General features: G+C 55.2%; 1 protein-coding gene across 1 annotated transcript in view; it reads right to left on the reverse strand.

The window, feature by feature from the left end:
• Window positions 1–75: 75 nt before the first annotated feature.
• EIF3CL (eukaryotic translation initiation factor 3 subunit C like) overlaps window positions 76–22,521 on the reverse strand; it is a 58,122-nt gene continuing 35,676 nt past the window's right edge. The window contains exons 16-22 of the mRNA XM_071801335.1: window positions 19,799–20,056; window positions 10,742–11,105; window positions 7,337–7,496; window positions 3,756–3,821; window positions 3,579–3,666; window positions 1,796–1,958; window positions 76–673 (exon numbers count right to left, since the gene is read on the reverse strand). Coding sequence (XP_071657436.1) covers window positions 588–673; window positions 1,796–1,958; window positions 3,579–3,666; window positions 3,756–3,821; window positions 7,337–7,496; window positions 10,742–11,105; window positions 19,799–20,056 — 1,185 coding nt within the window. The 3' untranslated portion in view covers window positions 76–587. The remainder of the gene's footprint in view (window positions 674–1,795; window positions 1,959–3,578; window positions 3,667–3,755; window positions 3,822–7,336; window positions 7,497–10,741; window positions 11,106–19,798; window positions 20,057–22,521) is intronic.

Genomic DNA, 22,521 nt, shown 5'->3' on the forward strand with positions numbered 1-22,521 from the left:
GGGCAGAGGTTTAAATCCCATCCCCCCCCTCCATCCCCCATTGGTGTTAATTAATGACTCATTAACTCAGCCCAGCACGGATCAGTGGTTTATTGGGTGTGGGGCGGGACCTATGGGGCGGGATCTATGGGGTGGGTGCTATGGGGTGGGAGCTATGGGGCGGGATCTATGGGGCGGGGAGGGATTTGGTTTTGGGGGGAAAATGGGTGGAAATTGGGGTCTAAATTGGGCGGGAAAGCGATGTAGTGAGCAGGGGCTATGGGGCAGATCTATGGGGCGGGATCTATGGGGTGGGATCTATGGGGTGGGATCTATGGGGCGGGGAGGGACTTTTTTGGGGGAAAATGGGTGGAAATGGGGTCAAAAATTGGGCGGGAAAACCATGTAGTGAGCAAATCTATGGGGCAGCCCCATAGCAAGGGGGGGTTCCCCTTGCCCTATAGGGCAGGCCGAGCCATTTGGGGCGGAAAGGTCTTTGGTTCGGGGCCCAAATTTGGGCTCAAATCGCAGCTTTTTTGGGGTTTTAATGGTACTTATGGGGCGGGATCTATGGGGCGGGATCTATGGGGCGGGATCTATGGGGCGGGTCAGTAGTTGGAGCCGCGGTCCTGTTGTCGGTAGCCCCCTCGGCGTAGGTAGCCGCCATCGCCTTTTCGGTAGCCGTCCTTCTGATCTATGGGGCGAGATGTGGGGTGACATGGGGGTCTGACCCATAGCTCCCAGCCCCATAAGTCCCAGCCCCCTAAGTGTTGCCCAAGCCCCACAAAACCCATTGGAAGGCATGGGGTGCCAGGTCTACCCCATTGAAACCAATGGGACCACCAGGTCTACCCCATAGAGCTCCCAATGTTTCCAGCCCCATAGATCCCACCCCATAGGTGCCAGCCCCATAGATGCCACCCCATAGCATCCCCTGTGCCCCACAGCACCCACCCCCCAGCTCCCAGCCCCCTAAGTGCTGCCCAAGCCCCACAAAACCCATTGGAAGGCATGGGCTGCCAGGTCTACCCCATTGAAGCCAATGGGGCCAGCAGGTCTACCCCATAGAGATCCCAATGTTCCCAGCCCCATAGATCCCACCCCATAGGTGCCAGCCCCATAGATCCCCCCCTATATGACCCACTTGGCCCCATAGATCCCTCCCCACAGCTCCCAGCCCCATAAGTGCCCCCCAACCCCCCCAACCCCATTGGGATCTATGGGGTGCCAGGTCTACCCCATTGAAGCCAATGGGGCCACCAGGTCTACCCCATAGAACTCCCAATGTTTCCAGCCCCATAGATGCCACCCCATAGGGGTGAGAGCTATAGGACCTGCCCCATAGCACCCCCTGGCCCCATAGATCCCTCCCCACAGCCCCCAGCCCCATAAGTGCCCCCCAACCCCCATAACCCCATTGGGATCTATGGGGTGCCAGGTCTACCCCATTGAAGCCAATGGGGCTGAACCGGCGCTTTGGGGGGGTAAAATTGGGGGTATTTTTGAGGTAAAATTGTGGTATTTTGGGGTCAAATCAGATTTTTGGGGGTGACATTGAGATTTGGGGGTGAAATTGTGGCATTTTGGGGTAAAACCGGGGGATTTTGGGGGCGGAAATTGAGGGTTTTTTGCAGCTTAAAACTTGATGGGTTTGGGGGTGAAATTGTGGCGTTTTTGTGGTAAAATTGAGGGTTTTTTGGGGTGAAATTGGGATTTTGGGGTGAAACGGAGCTTTATGGGGGTTGAAATAGGGATTTTTGGGGTGAAAATGTGGTTTTTTGGGGTGAAAATGTGTAGTTTTGGGGGTTTTTGGTACCTCGGAAATACCCCCCATAGGTGCCCTGTTTGTGGTCGAAGACGCGCTCGTTGTTTTCAACCAAATTGCCCAATTTTTCGGCCAATTGAAGGGCCAAATTCTGCTGGTTGGTGGGCTCGGTGCGGTGCATCATGACCGTGGACGTGGGTTGGTCCAGAGAGGCCTAAAATGGGGCGAAAAATGGGGGTTTTGGGGCTTTTTTAGGGGGGAATTGGGGGATTCAAAATGGCGGCCGAGGAAGCGCCTCAGGGTGGAAAATGGGGGTTTTGGGGCTTAAAATGGGGGGTTTGGGGGGGAAATGGGGGTTATGGGGTGCTATGGGGTGCTATGGGTCACTATGGGGCGCTATGGGTCCTGAGAGGCCTAAAATGGGGTGAAAAAGGGGGTTTTTGGGGCTTTTTTAGGGGATAATTGGGGGATTCAAAATGGCGGCCGAGGAAGCGCCTCAGGGTGGAAAATGGGGGTTTTTGGGCTTAAAATAGGGGGTTTGGGGGGGAAATGGGGGTTATGGGGTGCTATGGGGTGCTATGGGGTGCTATGGGTCCTGAGAGGCCTAAAATGGGGTGAAAAAGGGGGTTTTGGGGGCTTTTTTAGGGGATAATTGGGGGATTCAAAATGGCGGCCAGGAAGCGCCTCAGGGTGGAAAATGGGGGTTTTGGGGCTTAAAATGGGGGGTTTGGGGGGGAAATGGGGGTTATGGGGTGCTATGGGGTGCTATGGGGTGCTATGGGTCCTGAGAGGCCTAAAATGGGGTGAAAAATGGGGGTTTTGGGGGCTTTTTCAGGGGGGAATTGGGGGATTCAAAATGGCGGCCGAGGAAGCGCCTCAGGGTGGAAAATGGGTCCCTATGGGTCTCTACGGTCACTTATGGGTCTCTGTGGGTCTCTATGGGTCTCTGTGGGTCCCTATGGGTCTCCATGGGTCTCTATGGGTCCCTATGGGTCTCTGTGGTCTCTATGGGTCTCTATGGGTCTCCATGGGTCTCTATGGGTCCCTATGGGTCTCTGTGGTCTCTATGGGTCTCTACGGTCACTTATGGGTCTCTACAGGTCCCTATGGGTCTGTGTGGGTCCCTATGGATCTCTGTGGTCCCTATGGGTCTCTATGGGTCTCTACGGTCACTTATGGGTCTCTACAGGTCCCTATGGGTCTCTACGGTCCCTATGGGTCTGTGTGGGTCTCTAAGGGTCTCTATGGGTCCCTATGGATCTCTGTGGTCTCCATGGGTCTCTATGGGTCCCTATGGGTCTCTGTGGGTCTCTATGGGTCCCTATGGGTCTCTATCGGTCTCTATGGGTCCCTATGGGTCTCTATGGGTCCCTATGGGTCTCTATGGATCTCTGTGGTCTCTATGGGTCTCTATGGGTCTCTATGGTCTCTATGGGTCTCTATGGGTCCCTATGGGTCTCTATGGTCCCTATGGGTCTCTATGGGTCCCTATGGGTCCCTATGGGTCTCTATGGTCTCTATGGGTCCCTATGGGTCTCTATGGGTCCCTATGGGTCTCTGTGGTCTCTATGGGTCTGTATGGGTCTCTATGGGTCTCTATGGGTCCCTATGGGTCTGTGTGGGTCTCTATGGTCTCTATGGGTCCCTATGGGTCCCTATGGGTCTCTATGGTCCCTATGGGTCTCTATGGGTCCCTATGGGTCTCTATGGTACCTATGGGTCCCTATGGGTCTCTATGGGTCTCTATGGTACCTATGGGTCCCTATGGGTCTCTATGGGTCCCTATGGGTCTCTATGGTCTCTATGGGTCCCTATGGGTCCCTATGGGTCTCACCATGAGCTCCTCGTTGATGATCATCTTGCTGATGATGCTGTGCACCGTGGGCAGGTCCAGCTCAAACATGGCCGCCAGCGTCTCCATGCTGACCAAAAGGGGGGCGTGGTCAGCGTGGCCACACCCCCCATGACCCCGCCCACCCACCCCTGGCCACGCCCCCCAACCCGGGGTCACCTGATGGAGTCGTAGACGCTGCTGTAGGTGAAGAGATAGGTGCGCAGGGACTCCTCCTGGATCTTCCTGCGGGACAAGATGGCCGACGGGTCAGGTGGGGGGGGGCAAGATGGCCGACGGGGAGGGGGGGAGGGAGCAAGATGGCCGACGGGGTCGGGGGTGCGATGTGGGGGGTGGGGGGGACAAGATGGAGGAGACAAGATGGAGGACGGAAGAGACAAGATGGCGGAAATAAGATGGAGGACGGAAGAGACAGGATGGCGGAAACAAGATGGAGGACGGAAGAGACAAGATGGAGGAGACAAGATGGAGGAGACAAGATGGAGGGGAGAAGAGACAAGATGGCGGAAACAAGATGGAGGACAGAAGAGACAAGATGGCGGAGACAAGATGGAGGATGGAAGAGACAAGATGGCGGAAACAAGATGGAGGACGGAAGAGACAAGATGGAGGAGACAAGATGGAGGACGGAAGAGACAAGATGGCGGAGACAAGATGGAACGGAAGAGACAGGATGGCGGAGACAAGATGGAGGACGGAAGAGACAAGATGGCGGAGACAAGATGGAGGATGGAAGAGACAAGATGGCGGAAACAAGATGGAGGACGGAAGAGACAAGATGGAGGAGACAAGATGGAGGACGGAAGAGACAAGATGGCGGAGACAAGATGGAACGGAAGAGACAGGATGGCGGAGACAAGATGGAGGACGGAAGAGACAAGATGGCGGAGACAAGATGGAACGGAAGAGACAGGATGGCGGAGACAAGATGGAGGACGGAAGAGACAAGATGGCGGAGACAAGATGGAGGACGGAAGAGACAAGATGGTGGAAACAAGATGGAGGACGGAAGAGACAAGATGGCGGGTGGAAGAGACAAGATGGAGGGAGCAAGATGGCGGATGGAAGAGACAAGATGGCGGAAACAAGATGGAGGACGGAAGAGACAAGATGGCGGAAACAAGATGGCGGCTGGAAGAGACAAGATGGAGGGAGCAAGATGGCGGACGGAAGAGACAAGATGGTGGAGACAAGATGGAGGACGGAAGGGACAAGATGGAGGAGGCAAGATGGAGGATGGAAGAGACAAGATGGAGGAGACAAGATGGAGGACGGAAGAGACAAGATGGGGGGGACAAGATGGCGGAAACAAGATGGTGGACAAAGGGGCCCCATAAATGGCAGTGAGAGGACCCAAAATGGCGGCGGGAGAGGGCGGAGCCCCAAAGAGGCCACGCCCACCTGGCCACGCCCTCCTGGCCACCACCAAATAGGCCCAAAGGCCTCAAAATGGAGGTTGATGGCCAATGGGCCTTGAAGGCCCAAAGTGGAGGTCGACGGCCAATGGGGGCTGAAGGAGCCAAGATGGCGGCTGGAGGGCGGAGCCCCAAAGAGGCCCCACCCACATGACCACGCCCACTTGGCCACGCCCTCCTGGCCACCACCAAATGGGCCCAAAGGCCTCAAAATGGGCCCAAAGGCCTCAAAATGGAGGTTGATGGCCAATGGGCCTTGAAGGCCCAAAGTGGAGATCGATGGCCAATGGGGGCTGAAGGAGCCAAGATGGCGGCTGGAGGGCGGAGCCCCAAAGAGGCCACACCCACATGACCACACCCTCCTGGCCACGCCCTCCTGGTCACCACCAAATGGGCCCAAAGGCCCCAAAATGGAGGTTGATGGCCAATGGGCCTTGAAGGCCCAAAGTGGAGGTCGATGGCCAATGGGGGCTGAAGGAGCCAAGATGGCGGCTGGAGGGCGGAGCCCCAAAGAGGCCCCACCCACATGACCACGGCCACTTGGCCACGCCCTCCTGGCCACCACCAAATGGACCCAAAGGCCTCAAAATGGAGGTTGATGGCCAATGGGCCTTGAAGGCCCAAAGTGGAGGTCGATGGCCAATGGGGGCTGAAGGAGCCAAGATGGCGGCTGGAGGGCGGAGCCCCAAAGAGGCCACACCCACATGACCACGCCCTCCTGGCCACCACCAAATGGGCCCAACTGCCCCAAAATGGACCCAAAGGCCTCAAAATGGAGGTTGATGGCCAATGGGCCTTGAAGGCCCAAAGCGGAGGTCGATGGCCAATGGGGGCTGAAGGAGCCAAGATGGCGGCTGGAGGGCGGAGCCCCAAAGAGGCCCCACCCACATGACCACGCCCACTTGGCCACGCCCTCCTGGCCACCACCAAATGGGCCCAAAGGCCCCAAAATGGGCCCAAAGGCCTCAAAATGGAGGTTGATGGCCAATGGGCCTTGAAGGCCCAAAGTGGAGATTGATGGCCAATGGGGGCTGAAGGAGCCAAGATGGCATCTGGAGGGCGGAGCCCCAAAGAGGCCCCACCCACATGACCACACCCTCCTGGCCACGCCCTCCTGGTCACCACCAAATGGGCCCAAAGGCCCCAAAATGGAGGTTGATGGCCAATGGGCCCTGAAGGCCCAAAGTGGAGATCGATGGCCAATGGGGGCTGAAGGAGCCAAGATGGCGGTTGGAGGGCGGAGCCCCAAAGAGGCCCCACCCACATGACCACGCCCACTTGGCCACGCCCTCCTGGCCACCACCAAATGGGCCCAAAGGCCTCAAAATGGAGGTTGATGGCCAATGGGCCTTGAAGGCCCAAAGTGGAGATCGATGGTCAATGGAGGCTGAAGGAGCCAAGATGGCGGCTGGAGGGCGGAGCCCCAAAGAGGCCACACCCACATGACCACGCCCACCTGGCCACGCCCTCCTGGTCACCACCAAATGGGCCCAAAGGCCTCAAAATGGAGGTTGATGGCCAATGGGCCTTGAAGGCCCAAAGTGGAGATTGATGGCCAATGGGGGCTGAAGGAGCCAAGATGGCGGTTGGAGGGCGGAGCCCCAAAGAGGCCCCACCCACGTGACCACGCCCTCCTGGCCACCACCAAATGGGCCCAAAGGCCTCAAAATGGAGGTTGATGGCCAACGGGCCTTGAAGGCCCAAAGTGGAGGTCGATGGCCAATGGGGGCTGAAGGAGCCAAGATGGCGGTTGGAGGGCGGAGCCCCAAAGAGGCCCCACCCCCATGACCACACCCACTTGGCCACGCCCTCCTGGCCACCACCAAATGGGCCCAAAGGCCTCAAAATGGAGGTTGATGGCCAATGGGCCTTGAAGGCCCAAAGTGGAGGTCGACGGCCAATGGGGGCTGAAGGAGCCAAGATGGCGGCTGGAGGGCGGAGCCCCAAAGAGGCCCCACCCACATGACCACGCCCACTTGGCCACGCCCTCCTGGTCACCACCAAATGGACCCAAAGGCCTCAAAATGGAGGTTGATGGCCAATGGGCCTTGAAGGCCCAAAGTGGAGGTCGATGGCCAATGGGGGCTGAAGGAGCCAAGATGGCGGCTGGAGGGCGGAGCCCCAAAGAGGCCCCACCCACATGACCACACCCACTTGGCCACGCCCTCCTGGCCACCACCAAATGGGCCCAAAGGCCTCAAAATGGAGGTTGATGGCCAATGGGCCTTGAAGGCCCAAAGCGGAGATCGACGACCAATGGGGGCTGAAGGAGCCAAGATGGCGGCTGGAGGCCACGCCCACGGCCACGCCCAGGGCCACGCCCACCTGACGAGCATGGCCCGGACGCGGTCGGCCTGGGGGAAGAGGTCCCAGACCTTCCCGTTCATCTTCTCGTTGACCACGAAGTTGTGGCAGCTGCGCCAATCGCCCGTCTTCATGGCCTTGGAGGCGGCCACCACGTGTTCGCGCATGGACTCCGGGGGACCTGGGGGGACATGTGGGGTCAATGGGGTCAATGGGGGTCAATGGGAGTCAATGGGGGTCAATGGGGGTCAATGGGGTCAATGGGGGTCAATGGGGGTCAATGGGGGTCAATGGGGGTCAATGGGGGTCAATGGGGTCAATGGGGGTCAATGGGGATCAATGGGGGTCAATGGGGGTCAATGGGGGTCAATGGGGGTCAATGGGGGTCAATGGGGTCAATGGGGGTCAATGGGTCAATGGGAGTCAATGGGGTCAATGGGGGTCAATGGGGGTCAATGGGGGTCAATGGGAGTCAATGGGAGTCAATGGGGGTCAATGGAGATCAATGGGGTCAATGGGGGTCAATGGGGGTCAGTGGGGTCAATGGGGGGCAATGGGGATCATGGGGGTCAATGGGAGTCAATGGGGGTCAATGGGGGTCAATGGGGGTCAATGGGTCAATGGGAGTCAATGGGAGTCAATGGGGTCAATGGGGGTCAATGGGGGTCAATGGGGATCATGGGGGGCAATGGGGGTCAATGGAGTCAATGGGGGTCAATGGGAGTCAATGGGGGTCAATGGGGTCAATGGGGACAATGGGGGTCAATGGGGGTCAATGGGGGTCAATGGGGGTCAATGGGGATCAATGGGTCAATGGGGGTCAATGGGGGTCAATGGGGTCAATGGGGGTCAATGGGGATCAATGGGGGTCAATGGGGACAATGGGTCAATGGGGATCAATGGGGGTCAATGGGGGTCAATGGGGGTCAATGGGGGTCAATGGGGGTCAACAGGAGTCAATGGGGGTCAATGGGTCAATGGGGGTCAATGGGGGTCAATGGGGTCATGGGGGTCAATGGGGTCAATGGGGGTCAATGGGGTCAATGAGAATCAATGGGGTCAATGGGGTCATGGGGGTCAATGGGGTCAGTGGGGGTCAATGGGGGTAAATGGGGATCAATGGGATCAATGGGGTCAATGGGAGTCAATGGGGTCAATGGGGGTCAATGGGAGTCAATGGGGTCAATGGGGGTCAATGGGAGTCAATGGGGGTGAATGGGGGTGAATGGGGGTCAATGGGGTCAATGGAGTCAATGAGGATCATTGGGGGTCAATGGGGTCAATGGGGTCAATGGGGGTCAATGGGGATCAATGGGGGTCAATGGGAGTCAATGGGGGTCAATGGAGTCAATGGGGGTCAATGGGGTCAATGGGGGTCAATGGGGGTCAATGGGGTCAATGGGGATCAATGGGAGTCAATGGGGGTCAATGGGGGTCAATGGGGATCAATGGGGATCAATGGGGGTCAATGGGGGTCAATGGGGCCAATGGGGTCAATGGGCGTCAATGGGGATCAATGGGGGTCAATGGGGTCAATGGGGGTCAATGGGGGTCAATGGGGGTCAATGGGGTCAATGGGGTCAATGGGGGTCAATGGGGGTCAATGGGGTCAATGGGGGTCAATGGGGGTCAATGGGGTCAATGGGGTCAATGGGGGTCAATGGGGGTCAATGGGAGTCAATGGGGTCAATGGGAGTCAATGGGGGGCAATGGGGATCATGGGGGTCAATGGGTCAATGGGGTCAATGGGATCAATGGGGTCAATGGGGGTCAATGGGGTCAATGGGGATCAATGGGGTCAATGGGGGTCAATGGGGGTCAATGGGGTCAATGGGGTCAATGGGGGTCAATAGGAGTCAATGGGGATCAATGGGGGTCAATGGGGGTCAATGGGGTCAATGGGGTCAATGGGGGTCAATGGGGTCAATGGGGGTCAATGGGGTCAATGGGGTCAATGGGGGTCAATGGGGTCAATGGGGTCAATGGGGGTCAATGGGGTCAATGGGGGTCAATGGGGGTCAATGGGGGTCAATGGGGGTCAGTGGGGGTCAATGGGGGTCAATGGGGTCAATGGGGTCAATGGGGTCAATGGGGGTCAATAGGAGTCAATGGGGATCAATGGGGGTCAATGGGGGTCAATGGGGTCAATGGGGTCAATGGGGTCAATGGGGGTCAATGGGGGTCAATGGGGGTCAATGGGGTCAATGGGAGATGTGGGGAGAAACGGGGGAAAAATGTGGGGAACCGGGGGGGGAGATGGGGCTTTTGGCGGGAAAAAGAACGGGATTTTTGGCGGGAAAACCCACGAGATTTTGGGGGCAAAAACCATGAGATTTTGGCGGGAAAAACCCGAGGTTTTTGGCAGGAAACCCCCAATATTTGGTCAGCAAGAGACGGGACATTTTGGCGGGAAAATCCCCGCCATTTTGGCGGGAAAACCCCCAATATTTAGTCAGGAAAAGATGGAACATTTCGGCAGGAAAAACCCCGCTATTTCGGCGGGAAAAACCACGAGATTTTGGGGGCAAAAACCCCAATATTTTGTCAGGAAGAGACGGGACATTTTGGCGGGAAAAACCCGAGATTTTTGGCGGGAAAACCCTCAATATTTAGTCAGGAAAAGACGGAACATTTTGGCGGGAAAACCCTCAATATTTAGTCAGGAAAAACCCCAATATTTTATCGGGAAAACCCCACTATTTCGGTGGGAAAAACCCCAATATTTTGGCGGGAAAAACCCCGCCATTTTGTTAGGAAAAACCCCGTTATTTTGGCGGGAAAAACCCCAATATTTTATCAGGAAGAGACGGGACATTTTGGCAGGAAACACCCTGCTATTTTGGCGGGAAAACCCCCGCCATTTTGGCGGGAAAACCCCACTATTTTGGCGGGAAAACCCCGCCATTTTGGCGGGAAAACCCTCAATATTTAGTCAGGAAAAGACGGAACATTTTGGGGGGAAAAACCCCACTATTTTGGCGGGAAAAACCCTGCTATTTTGGTGGGAAAACCCCCAATATTTAGTCAGGAAAAGATGGAACATTTTGGCGGGAAAAACCCGAGATTTTTGGCGGGAAAAACCCCAATATTTTGTCAGGAAAAGAGGGCACATTTTGGCGGGAAAAACTGGGCTATCTTGTCAGGAAAAACCCCAATATTTTGGCGGGAAAAACCCCACTATTTTGGCGGGAAAACCCCCAACATTTAGTCAGGAAAAGACGGAACATTTTGGCGGGAAAACCCCCGCCATTTTGTCAGGAAAACCCCCACCACTTCAGCAGTGAAAACCCCGATTTTCGTCGGGAAAACCCACGATTTCCGGCGGGAAACCCCCGCGCCTCCTCCCGCCGCCCAACCCCACGATTACCACAGGGAAAACCAACAACTTTTAACCCTAAAACCCCGTCCTTTCCCTCGTTTTCCCACCTAGGAGCGGCTGCCTCTCCCCCACGCGCAGCTGGTGGTGGAACTGCTTGCTGATCATCCGGCGCCGGGCGTCGAACTCGTGCGCCGCCATGTACGGGATCTCCAGCAACATGGCCGCCACCAGGTAGACGCACTCCAGCAGCTCCAGGTTGACGTGCATGTGGAAGGGGACCTGGCGTCGTTTCTCCACCTTTTCCTGCTCCGGGTTGCGTTCCTGGAGGCTCCGGAGGAGAAGGCCCTGGCCCAAAAGCTCCTTGGCCCGGCCCGAGGACTGGATGTCCAGCAAGGCGTTGTGGGCGTCCTTGATCAGCCCCTCGCGGAAGGCGCAGATGCCCAGCTGGACCATGGTGCGGTTGTAGAGGATCTGCGGGGACAACATGGAGGGGTTGGACAAGATGGAGGCGATGGGAGGTGGGGAGGAACCCAATGGAAACCAAGATGGAGGATTTGGACGGGATGGAGTCGATGGGAGGTGGTGAGGAACCCAATGGAAACCAAGATGGAGGATTTGGAGGGGATGGAGTGGTCACAACATCGTGAGGAACCCAATGGGGATGGTGGAAAAGCCATGGAAACCAAGATGGAGGATTTGGAGGGGATGGAGTCAATGGAAGGTGGTGAGGAACCCAATGGAGATGGGGAGGGAGCCATGGAAACCAAGATGGAGGATTTGGAGGGGATGGAGAAGATGGAAGGTGGTGAGGAACCCAATGGGGATGGGGAAGGAGCCATGGAAACCAAGATGGAGGATTTGGAGGGGATGGAGTGGTCACAACATCGTGAGGAACCCAATGGGGATGATGGAAGATCAATGGAAACCAAGATGGAGGATTTGGAGGGGATGGAGTCGATGGGAGGTGGTGAGGAACCCAATGGGGATGATGGAAGAGCCATGGAAACCAAGATGGAGGATTTGGAGGGGATGGAGAAGATGGGAGGTGGTGAGGAACCCAATGGAAACCAAGATGGAGGATTTGGAGAGGAGAGGCCTGGGGGCCTTGATCAGCCCCTCGCGGAAGGCGCAGATGCCCAGCTGGACCATGGTGCGGTTGTAGAGGATCTGCGGGGACAACATGGAGGGGTTGGACAAGATGGAGGCGACGGGAGGTGGGGAGGAACCCAATGGGGATGATGGAAGAGCCATGGAAACCAAGATGGAGGATTTGGAGGGGATGGAGTTGATGGGAGGTGGTGAGGAACCCAATGGAAACCAATATGGAGGATTTGGAGGGGATGGAGTGGTCACAACATCGTGAGGAACCCAATGGAGATGATGGAAGAGCCATGGAAACCAAGATGGAGGATTTGGAGGGGGTGGAGTCAATGGGAGGTGGTGAGGAACCCAATGGAAACCAAGATGGAGGATTTGGAGGGGATGGAGAGGATGGGAGGTGGTGAGGAACCCAATGGAAACCAAGATGGAGGATTTGGAGGGGATGGAGAAGATGGGAGGTGGTGAGGAACCCAATGGAAACCAAGATGGAGGATTTGGAGGGGATGGAGTCGATGGGAGGTGGTGAGGAACCCAATGGAAACCAAGATGGAGGATTTGGAGGGGATGGAGAGGATGGGAGGTGGTGAGGAACCCAATGGAAACCAAGATGGCGGATTTGGAGAGGAGAGGCCTGGGGGCCTTGATCAGCCCCTCGCGGAAGGCGCAGATGCCCAGCTGGACCATGGTGCGGTTGTAGAGGATCTGCGGGGACAACATGGAGGGGTTGGACAAGATGGAGGCGATGGGAGGTGGGGAGGAACCCAATGGAAACCAAGATGGAGGATTTGGAGGGGATGGAGAGGATGGAAGGTGGTGAGGAACCCAATGGAGATGATGGAAGATCAATGGAAACCAAGATGGAGGATTTGGAGGGGATGGAGTGGTCACAACATCATGAGGAACCCAATGGGGATGGTGGAAGAGCCATGGAAACCAAGATGGAGGATTTGGAGGGGAAGGAGAGGACGGAAGGTGGTGAGGAACCCAATGGGGATGATGGAAGATCAATGGAAACCAAGATGGAGGATTTGGAGGGGATGGAGTCAATGGGAGGTGGTGAGGAACCCAATGGAAACCAAGATGGAGGATTTGGAGGGGATGGAGAGGATGGGAGGTGGGGAGGAACCCAATGGAAACCAAGATGGAGGATTTGGAGGGGATGGAGTGGTCACAACATCATGAGGAACCCAATGGGGATGATGAGGGAACCATGGAAACCAAGATGGAGGATTTGGAGGGGAAGGAGAGGACGGAAGGTGGTGAGGAACCCAATGGAGATGGGGAAGGAGCCATGGAAACCAAGATGGAGGATTTGGAGGGGATGGAGTCAATGGGAGGTGGTGAGGAACCCAATAGAAACCAAGATGGAGGATTTGGAGGGGATGGAGAGGACAGAAGGTGATGAGGAACCCAATGGAGATGGGGAAGGAGCCATGGAAACCAAGATGGAGGATTTGGAGGGGAAGGAGAGGATGGGAGGTGGTGAGGAACCCAATGGAGATGATGGAAGATCAATGGAAACCAAGATGGAGGATTTGGAGGGGATGGAGTGGTCACAACATCGTGAGGAACCCAATGGGGATGGTGGAAGAGCCATGGAAACCAAGATGGAGGATTTGGAGGGGGTGGAGTCAATGGGAGGTGGTGAGGAACCCAATGGAAACCAAGATGGAGGATTTGGAGGGGATGGAGTCAATGGGAGGTGGTGAGGAACCCAATGGAAACCAAGATGGAGGATTTGGAGGGGATGGAGAGGACAGAAGGTGATGAGGAACCCAATGGAGATGGGGAAGGAGCCATGGAAACCAAGATGGAGGATTTGGAGGGGAAGGAGAAGATGGAAGGTGGTGAGGAACCCAATGGGGATGGTGGAAGAGCCATGGAAACCAAGATGGAGGATTTGGAGGGGATGGAGTCGATGGGAGGTGGTGAGGAACCCAATGGAAACCAAGATGGAGGATTTGGAGGGGATGGAGTCGATGGGAGGTGGGGAGGAACCCAATGGAAACCAAGATGGAGGATTTGGAGGGGGTGGAGTGGTCACAACATCATGAGGAACCCAATGGGGATGATGAGGGAACCATAGAGATCAAGATGGAGGATTTGGAGGGGAAGGAGAAGATGGAAGGTGGTGAGGAACCCAATGGGGATGGGGAAGGAGCCATGGAAACCAAGATGGCGGATTTGGAGGGGATGGAGAGGATGGGAGGTGGTGAGGAACCCAATGGGGATGGGGAAGGAGCCATGGAAACCAAGATGGAGGATTTGGAGGGGATGGAGAGGATGGGAGGTGGTGAGGAACCCAATGGGGATGGGGAAGGAGCCATGGAAACCAAGATGGCGGATTTGGAGAGGAGAGGCCTGGGGGCCTTGATCAGCCCCTCGCGGAAGGCGCAGATGCCCAGCTGGACCATGGTGCGGTTGTAGAGGATCTGCGGGGACAACATGGAGGGGTTGGACAAGATGGAGGCGATGGGAGGTGGGGAGGAACCCAATGGAAACCAAGATGGAGGATTTGGAGGGGATGGAGTGGTCACAACATCATGAGGAACCCAATGGGGATGATGAGGGAACCATAGAGATCAAGATGGAGGATTTGGAGGGGATGGAGAGGATGGAAGGTGGTGAGGAAGCCAATGGAGATGGGGAAGGAGCCATGGAAACCAAGATGGAGGATTTGGAGGGGATGGAGAGGATGGAAGGTGGTGAGGAACCCAATGCAGATGATGAGGGAGCCATGGAAACCAAGATGGAGGATTTGGAGGGGATGGAGTGGTCACAACATCGTGAGGAACCCAATGGAGATGGGGAGGGAACCATAGAGATCAAGATGGAGGATTTGGAGGGGATGGAGAGGATGGAAGGTGGTGAGGAACCCAATGGAAACCAAGATGGAGGATTTGAAGGGGAAGGAGAGGATGGAAGGTGGTGAGGAACCCAATGGGGATGATGGAAGAGCCATGGAAACCAAGATGGAGGATTTGGAGAGGATGGAGAGGATGGGAGGTGGTGAGGAACCCAATGGAAACCAAGATGGAGGATTTGGAGGGGATGGAGAAGATGGGAGGTGGGGAGGAACCCAATGGAGATGATGGAAGATCAATGGAAACCAAGATGGAGGATTTGGAGAGGATGGAGAGGATGGGAGGTGGTGAGGAACCCAATGGAAACCAAGATGGAGGATTTGGAGGGGATGGAGAGGATGGGAGGTGGTGAGGAACCCAATGGAAACCAAGATGGAGGATTTGGAGGGGATGGAGAAGATGGGAGGTGGTGAGGAACCCAATGGAAACCAAGATGGAGGATTTGGAGGGGAAGGAGAAGATGGGAGGTGGTGAGGAACCCAATGGAAACCAAGATGGAGGATTTGGAGGGGATGGAGTCAATGGAAGGTGGTGAGGAACCCAATGGAAACCAAGATGGAGGATTTGGAGGGGATGGAGAGGATGGGAGGTGGTGAGGAACCCAATGGAGATGGGGAAGGAGCCATGGAAACCAAGATGGAGGATTTGGAGGGGATGGAGTCGATGGGAGGTGGTGAGGAACCCAATGGAGATGGGGAGGGAGCCATGGAAACCAAGATGGAGGATTTGGAGGGGATGGAGAGGATGGGAGGTGGTGAGGAACCCAATGGAAGCCAAGATGGAGGATTTGGAGGGGATGGAGAGGATGGGAGGTGGTGAGGAACCCAATGGAAACCAAGATGGAGGATTTGGAGGGGATGGAGAGGATGGGAGGTGGTGAGGAACCCAATGGAAACCAAGATGGAGGATTTGGAGGGGATGGAGAAGATGGGAGGTGGTGAGGAACCCAATGGAAACCAAGATGGAGGATTTGGAGGGGAAGGAGAAGATGGGAGGTGGTGAGGAACCCAATGGAAACCAAGATGGAGGATTTGGAGGGGATGGAGTCAATGGAAGGTGGTGAGGAACCCAATGGAAACCAAGATGGAGGATTTGGAGGGGATGGAGAGGATGGGAGGTGGTGAGGAACCCAATGGAGATGGGGAAGGAGCCATGGAAACCAAGATGGAGGATTTGGAGGGGATGGAGTCGATGGGAGGTGGTGAGGAACCCAATGGAGATGGGGAGGGAGCCATGGAAACCAAGATGGAGGATTTGGAGGGGATGGAGAGGATGGGAGGTGGTGAGGAACCCAATGGAAGCCAAGATGGAGGATTTGGAGGGGATGGAGAGGATGGAAGGTGGTGAGGAACCCAATGGAAACCAAGATGGAGGATTTGGAGGGGATGGAGAGGATGGGAGGTGGTGAGGAACCCAATGGAAACCAAGATGGAGGATTTGGAGGGGATGGAGAGGATGGGAGGTGGTGAGGAACCCAATGGAAACCAAGATGGAGGATTTGGAGGGGATGGAGAAGATGGGAGGTGGTGAGGAACCCAATGGAAACCAAGATGGAGGATTTGGAGGGGAAGGAGAAGATGGGAGGTGGTGAGGAACCCAATGGAAACCAAGATGGAGGATTTGGAGGGGATGGAGTCAATGGAAGGTGGTGAGGAACCCAATGGAAACCAAGATGGAGGATTTGGAGGGGATGGAGAGGATGGGAGGTGGTGAGGAACCCAATGGAGATGGGGAAGGAGCCATGGAAACCAAGATGGAGGATTTGGAGGGGATGGAGTCGATGGGAGGTGGTGAGGAACCCAATGGAGATGGGGAGGGAGCCATGGAAACCAAGATGGAGGATTTGGAGGGGATGGAGTCGATGGGAGGTGGTGAGGAACCCAATGGAAACCAAGATGGAGGATTTGGAGAGGAGAGGCCTGGGGGCCTTGATCAGCCCCTCGCGGAAGGCGCAGATGCCCAGCTGGACCATGGTGGGGTTGTAGAGGATCTGCGGGGACAACATGGAGGGGTTGGACAAGATGGAGGGGATGGGAGGTGGGGAGGAACCCAATGGAGATGGTGGAAGAGCCATAGAGATCAAGATGGAGGATTTGGAGAAGGTGGAGTGGAGGGAAGGTGGTGAGGAACCCAATGGAAACCAAGATGGAGGATTTGGAGGGGATGGAGAGGATGGGAGGTGGTGAAGAACCCAATGGAGATGGGGAAGGAGCCATGGAAACCAAGATGGAGGATTTGGAGGGGATGGAGAGGACAGAAGGTGATGAGGAACCCAATGGAAACCAAGATGGAGGATTTGGAGGGGATGGAGTGGTCACAACATCATGAGGAACCCAATGGGGATGGTGGAAGAGCCATGGAAACCAAGATGGAGGATTTGGAGGGGATGGAGGGGATGGGAGGTGGTGAGGAACCCAATGGAGATGGGGAAGGAGCCATGGAAACCAAGATGGCGGATTTGGAGGGGATGGAGAGGATGGGAGGTGGTGAGGAACCCAATGGAAACCAAGATGGAGGATTTGGAGGGGATGGAGTCAATGGGAGGTGGGGAGGAACCCAATGGAAACCAAGATGGAGGATTTGGAGGGGATGGAGAAGATGGAAGGTGGTGAGGAACCCAATGGAGATGGTGGAAGAGCCATGGAAACCAAGATGGAGGATTTGGAGGGGATGGAGTGGAGGGAAGGTGGTGAGGAACCCAATGGAAACCAAGATGGAGGATTTGGAGGGGATGGAGGGGATGGGAGGTGGTGAGGAACCCAATGGAAACCAAGATGGAGGATTTAGAGGGGATGGAGTGGTCACAACATCGTGAGGAACCCAATGGAGATGATGGAAGAGCCATGGAAACCAAGATGGAGGATTTGGAGGGGATGGAGTCAATGGGAGGTGGTGAGGAACCCAATGGAGATGGGGAAGGAGCCATGGAAACCAAGATGGAGGATTTGGAGGGGATGGAGAAGACGGAAGGTGGTGAGGAACCCAATGGAGACCAAGATGGAGGATTTGGAGGGGATGGAGTGGTCACAACATCATGAGGAACCCAATGGGGATGGTGGAAGAGCCATGGAAACCAAGATGGAGGATTTGGAGGGGATGAAGAGGATGGGAGGTGGTGAGGAACCCAATGGAAGCCAAGATGGAGGATTTGGAGGGGATGGAGCAGTCACAACATCGTGAGGAACCCAATGGAAATGGGGAAGGAGCCATGGAAACCAAGATGGAGGATTTGGAGGGGATGGAGTCGATGGGAGGTGGTGAGGAACCCAATGGAAGCCAAGATGGAGGATTTGGAGGGGATGGAGCAGTCACAACATCGTGAGGAACCCAATGGAGATGGGGAAGGAGCCATGGAAACCAAGATGGAGGATTTGGAGGGGATGGAGTGGTCACAACATCATGAGGAACCCAATGGAGATGATGAGGGAACCATAGAGATCAAGATGGAGGATTTGGAGGGGAAGGAGAAGATGGAAGGTGGTGAGGAAGCCAATGGAGATGGTGGAAGAGCCATGGAAACCAAGATGGAGGATTTGGAGGGGAAGGAGAGGATGGGAGGTGGTGAGGAACCCAATGGAGATGGGGAAGGAGCCATGGAAACCAAGATGGAGGATTTGGAGGGGAAGGAGAAGACGGAAGGTGGTGAGGAACCCAATGGATATGGGGAAGGAACCATGGAAACCAAGATGGAGGATTTGGAGGGGGTGGAGAGGATGGGAGGTGGTGAGGAACCCAATGGAAACCAAGATGGAGGATTTGGAGGGGATGGAGTCAATGGGAGGTGGTGAGGAACCCAATGGAAACCAAGATGGAGGATTTGGAGAGGATGGAGTCGATGGGAGGTGGTGAGGAACCCAATGGAAACCAAGATGGAGGATTTGGAGAGGATGGAGTCGATGTGAGGTGGTGAGGAACCCAATGGAAACCAAGATGGAGGATTTGGAGGGGATGGAGTGGTCACAACATCGTGAGGAACCCAATGGGGATGATGAGGGAACCATAGAGATCAAGATGGAGGATTTGGAGGGGATGGAGAAGATGGAAGGTGGTGAGGAACCCAATGGGGATGGGGAAGGAGCCATGGAAACCAAGATGGAGGATTTGGAGGGGATGGAGTCGATGGGAGGTGGTGAGGAACCCAATGGGGATGGGGAAGGAGCCATGGAAACCAAGATGGAGGATTTGGAGGGGATGGAGAGGATGGAAGGTGATGAGGAACCCAATGGAAACCAAGATGGAGGATTTGGAGGGGAAGGAGAGGATGGGAGGTGGTGAGGAACCCAATGGAAACCAAGATGGAGGATTTGGAGGGGAAGGAGTCGATGGGAGGTGATGAGGAACCCAATGGAAACCAAGATGGAGGAGTTGGAGGGGATGGAGTGGTCACAACATCGTGAGGAACCCAATGGAGATGATGAGGGAACCATAGAGATCAAGATGGAGGATTTGGAGGGGAAGGAGAAGATGGAAGGTGGTGAGGAACCCAATGGGGATGATGGAAGAGCCATGGAAACCAAGATGGAGGATTTGGAGGGGATGGAGAGGACGGAAGGTGGTGAGGAACCCAATGGGGATGATGGAAGATCAATGGAAACCAAGATGGAGGATTTGGAGGGGATGGAGGGGATGGGAGGTGGTGAGGAACCCAATGGAAACCAAGATGGAGGAGTTGGAGGGGATGGAGTCAATGGGAGGTGGTGAGGAACCTATGGGTCTCTATGGGTCTCTATGGGTCCCTATGGCTCTCTATGGTCTCTCTATGGGTCCCTATGGGTCCCTATGGGTCCGACCCACCTGTACGGGGGGGTCAGCGTGCTGGATGTTGTCCTGTGGGTCTCTCTCTATGGTCTCTATGGGTCTCTATGGGTCCCTATGGTCTCTCTATGGGTCTCTATGGGTCGCTATGGGTCCGACCCACCTGTACGGGGGGGTCAGCGTGCTGGATGTTGTCCTGTGGGTCTCTCTCTATGGGTCTCTATGGTCTCTCTATGGGTCCCTATGGTCTCTCTATGGGTCTCTATGGGTCGCTATGGGTCCGACCCACCTGTACGGGGGGGTCAGCGTGCTGGATGTTGTCCTGTGGGTCTCTCTCTATGGTCTCTATGGGTCTCTATGGGTCCCTATGGTCTCTCTATGGGTCTCTATGGGTCTCTATGGGTCCCTATGGTCTCTCTATGGGTCGCTATGGGTCCGACCCACCTGTACGGGGGGGTCAGCGTGCTGGATGTTGTCCTGCAGGTGCGACATGAGCATGAGGTCTCGGGCCTGGAACCAGCGGCCGTGCAGGGCGTGGTGGTAGATGTGGCACAAGATGGCGCAGGTGCGGATGCGGTCGGTGCGGTCCTTGGCGTACAGGAAGCGGCACAACCGCTCCATCAGGGCCGCCGAGTCCTCCTCTTCCTCCTCGGGCTCCTCCTCGGCGCCTTCTTTGGGCTCCTGGGTGCCCTCCGCGTTGCTCTGGGAAGGGAGACGGGGGTGGAAATGGCGGGGGAAATGGCGCCAGAATCACCTCAGGGGCAAAATGGTGGGAAATGGGGGGAAAATGGCGGGAAATGGGTTCAAAATGGCGCCAGAATCACCTCAGGGGCAAAATGGCGGCAAAATCACCTCAGGAGCAAAATGGTGGGAAATGGGGGGAAAATGGCGCCAGAATCACCTCAGGGGCAAAATGGCGGCAAAATCACCTCAGAGGCAAAAGGGCGGGAAATGGGATCAAAAGGGTGGGAAATGGGCTCAAAATGGTGGGAAATGGGCGCAAAATGGCGGGAAATGGGCTCAAAATGGTGGGAAATGGGCTCAAAATGATGGGAAATGGGCTCAAAATGGCGGGAAATGGGCTCAAAATGGTGGGAAATGTGCTCAAAATGGCGGGAAATGGGATCAAAATGGTGGGAAATGGGCTCAAAATGGTGGGAAATGGGCTCAAAATGGTGGGAAATGGGGGCAAAATGGCGCCAGAATCACCTCAGGAGTCAAAATGGTGGGAAATGGGGGGAAAATGGCGGGAAATGGGATCAAAATGGCGTCAGAATCACCTTGGGGGGCAAAAGGGCGAGAAATGGGATCAAAATGGTGGGAAATGGGGGCAAAATGGCAGGAAATGGGATCAAAATGGCGCCAGAATCACCTCAGGGGCAAAATGGCGGCAAAATCACCTCAGAGGCAAAAGGGCGGGAAATGGGATCAAAATGGTGGGAAATGGGATCAAAATGGTGGGAAATGGGATCAAAATGGCGCCAGAATCACCTCAGGAGTCAAAATGGTGGGAAATGGGGGGAAAATGGCGGGAAATGGGATCAAAATGGCGCCAGAATCACCTCAGGGGCAAAATGGCGGGAAATGGGGGGAAAATGGCGGGAAATGGGGGCAAAATGGCGCCAGAATCACCTCAGGGGCAAAATGGCGGGAAATGGGATCAAAATGTCGGGAAATGGGGGCAAAATGGTGGGAAATGGGGGCAAAATGGCGCCAGAATCACCTCGGGGGCAAAAGGGCGGGAAATGGGATCAAAAGGGCGGGAAATGGGGGCAAAATGGCGGGAAATGGGATCAAAATGGCGGGAAATGGGGGCAAAATGGCGGGAAATGGGGGCAAAATGGCGGGAAATGGGGGCAAAATGGCGCCAGAATCACCTCAGGGGCAAAATGGCGGGAAATGGGGGCAAAATGGCGCCAGAATCACCTCGGGGGCAAAATGGCGGGAAATGGGATCAAAATGGTGGGAAATGGGGCCAAAATGGCGGGAAATGGGGGCAAAATGGCGGGAAATGGGGGCAAAATGGGGGGAAATGGGCTCAAAATGGCACCAAAATCACCTCAGGAGTCAAAATGGTGGGAAATGGGGGGAAAATGGCGGCAAAATCACCTCAGAGGCAAAAGGGCGGGAAATGGGATCAAAATGGTGGGAAACGGCCTCAAAATGGCGGGAAACGGCCTCAAAGGCCACGCCACAAAAAATTGAGGCCAAAAAGCCCAAAATCGGGGCTTCCAGAGCCGCCATTTTGTGCCCCGAGGCGACTCCGGCGCCGCCATTTTGCGTCCCCCCAAAATTCCGCTGGATTTGGGGGGATTTTCCCGTTTTATTCCAAATTTTAAATGATTTCTTCAAAAAATTCCACGCGGGCCCCAAAACTGTGGGGAAAACGGGGCAAAATCAGCAAAAAACGGCAACTTTTAGTCTTTAAATTCTTTTAAATCCTTGTGGTTTGAACCTTTAAGCCGCGCTTTAAATTTTTAACTCGTTTTTCGAATCTTTAACGGGGATTTCAACCATTTACCTCGTATTTTAAATCTTTAACTTGTAGTTTAATCTTTAATGCGGATTTTTAAGCTTTAATTCGTGCTTTTAATCTTTAATTTGTGGTTTTAATCTTTAATTTAAGCGTTTAAATCGCTAATTTGGGTTTTAAACCTTGAACTCCGGAGTTAAGGCCTCAAAATGGCGACCGCAATCACCTCAGGGCACAAAATGGCGGCTCCGGAAGCCCCAATTTTGGGCTTTTTCACCCCAATTTCGTGGCGGGACGGTTGAGCCCATTTCCCGCCATTTTGCGGCGACTCCTCGCCGCCATTTTGAGCCCATTCGCCGCCATTTTGAGCCCAATTTGGGGCCATTTTGAGCCAATTTCCCGCCTTTTTGACCCTGAGGTGATTCTGGCGCCATTTTGAGCCCAATTTGCCGCCATTTTGAGCGCATTTCCCGCCATTTTGAGCCAACTTCTCACCCCCATTTTGAGCCCAATTTGCCGCCATTTTGAGCCCAATTCGCCGCCATTTTGAGGTGGCTTGGAACCCCCATTTTGAGCCCATTTCCCGCCATTTTGAGCCCACTTCTCACCCCCATTTTGAGCCCGTTTGTCGCCACCATTTTGACCCAATTCGCCACCATTTTGAGCCCAATTCGCCACCATTTTGAGGTGGCTT

Source organism: Patagioenas fasciata, chromosome 37, assembly GCF_037038585.1.
Source record: "Patagioenas fasciata isolate bPatFas1 chromosome 37, bPatFas1.hap1, whole genome shotgun sequence".
Classification (NCBI taxonomy): Eukaryota; Metazoa; Chordata; class Aves; order Columbiformes; family Columbidae; genus Patagioenas; species Patagioenas fasciata.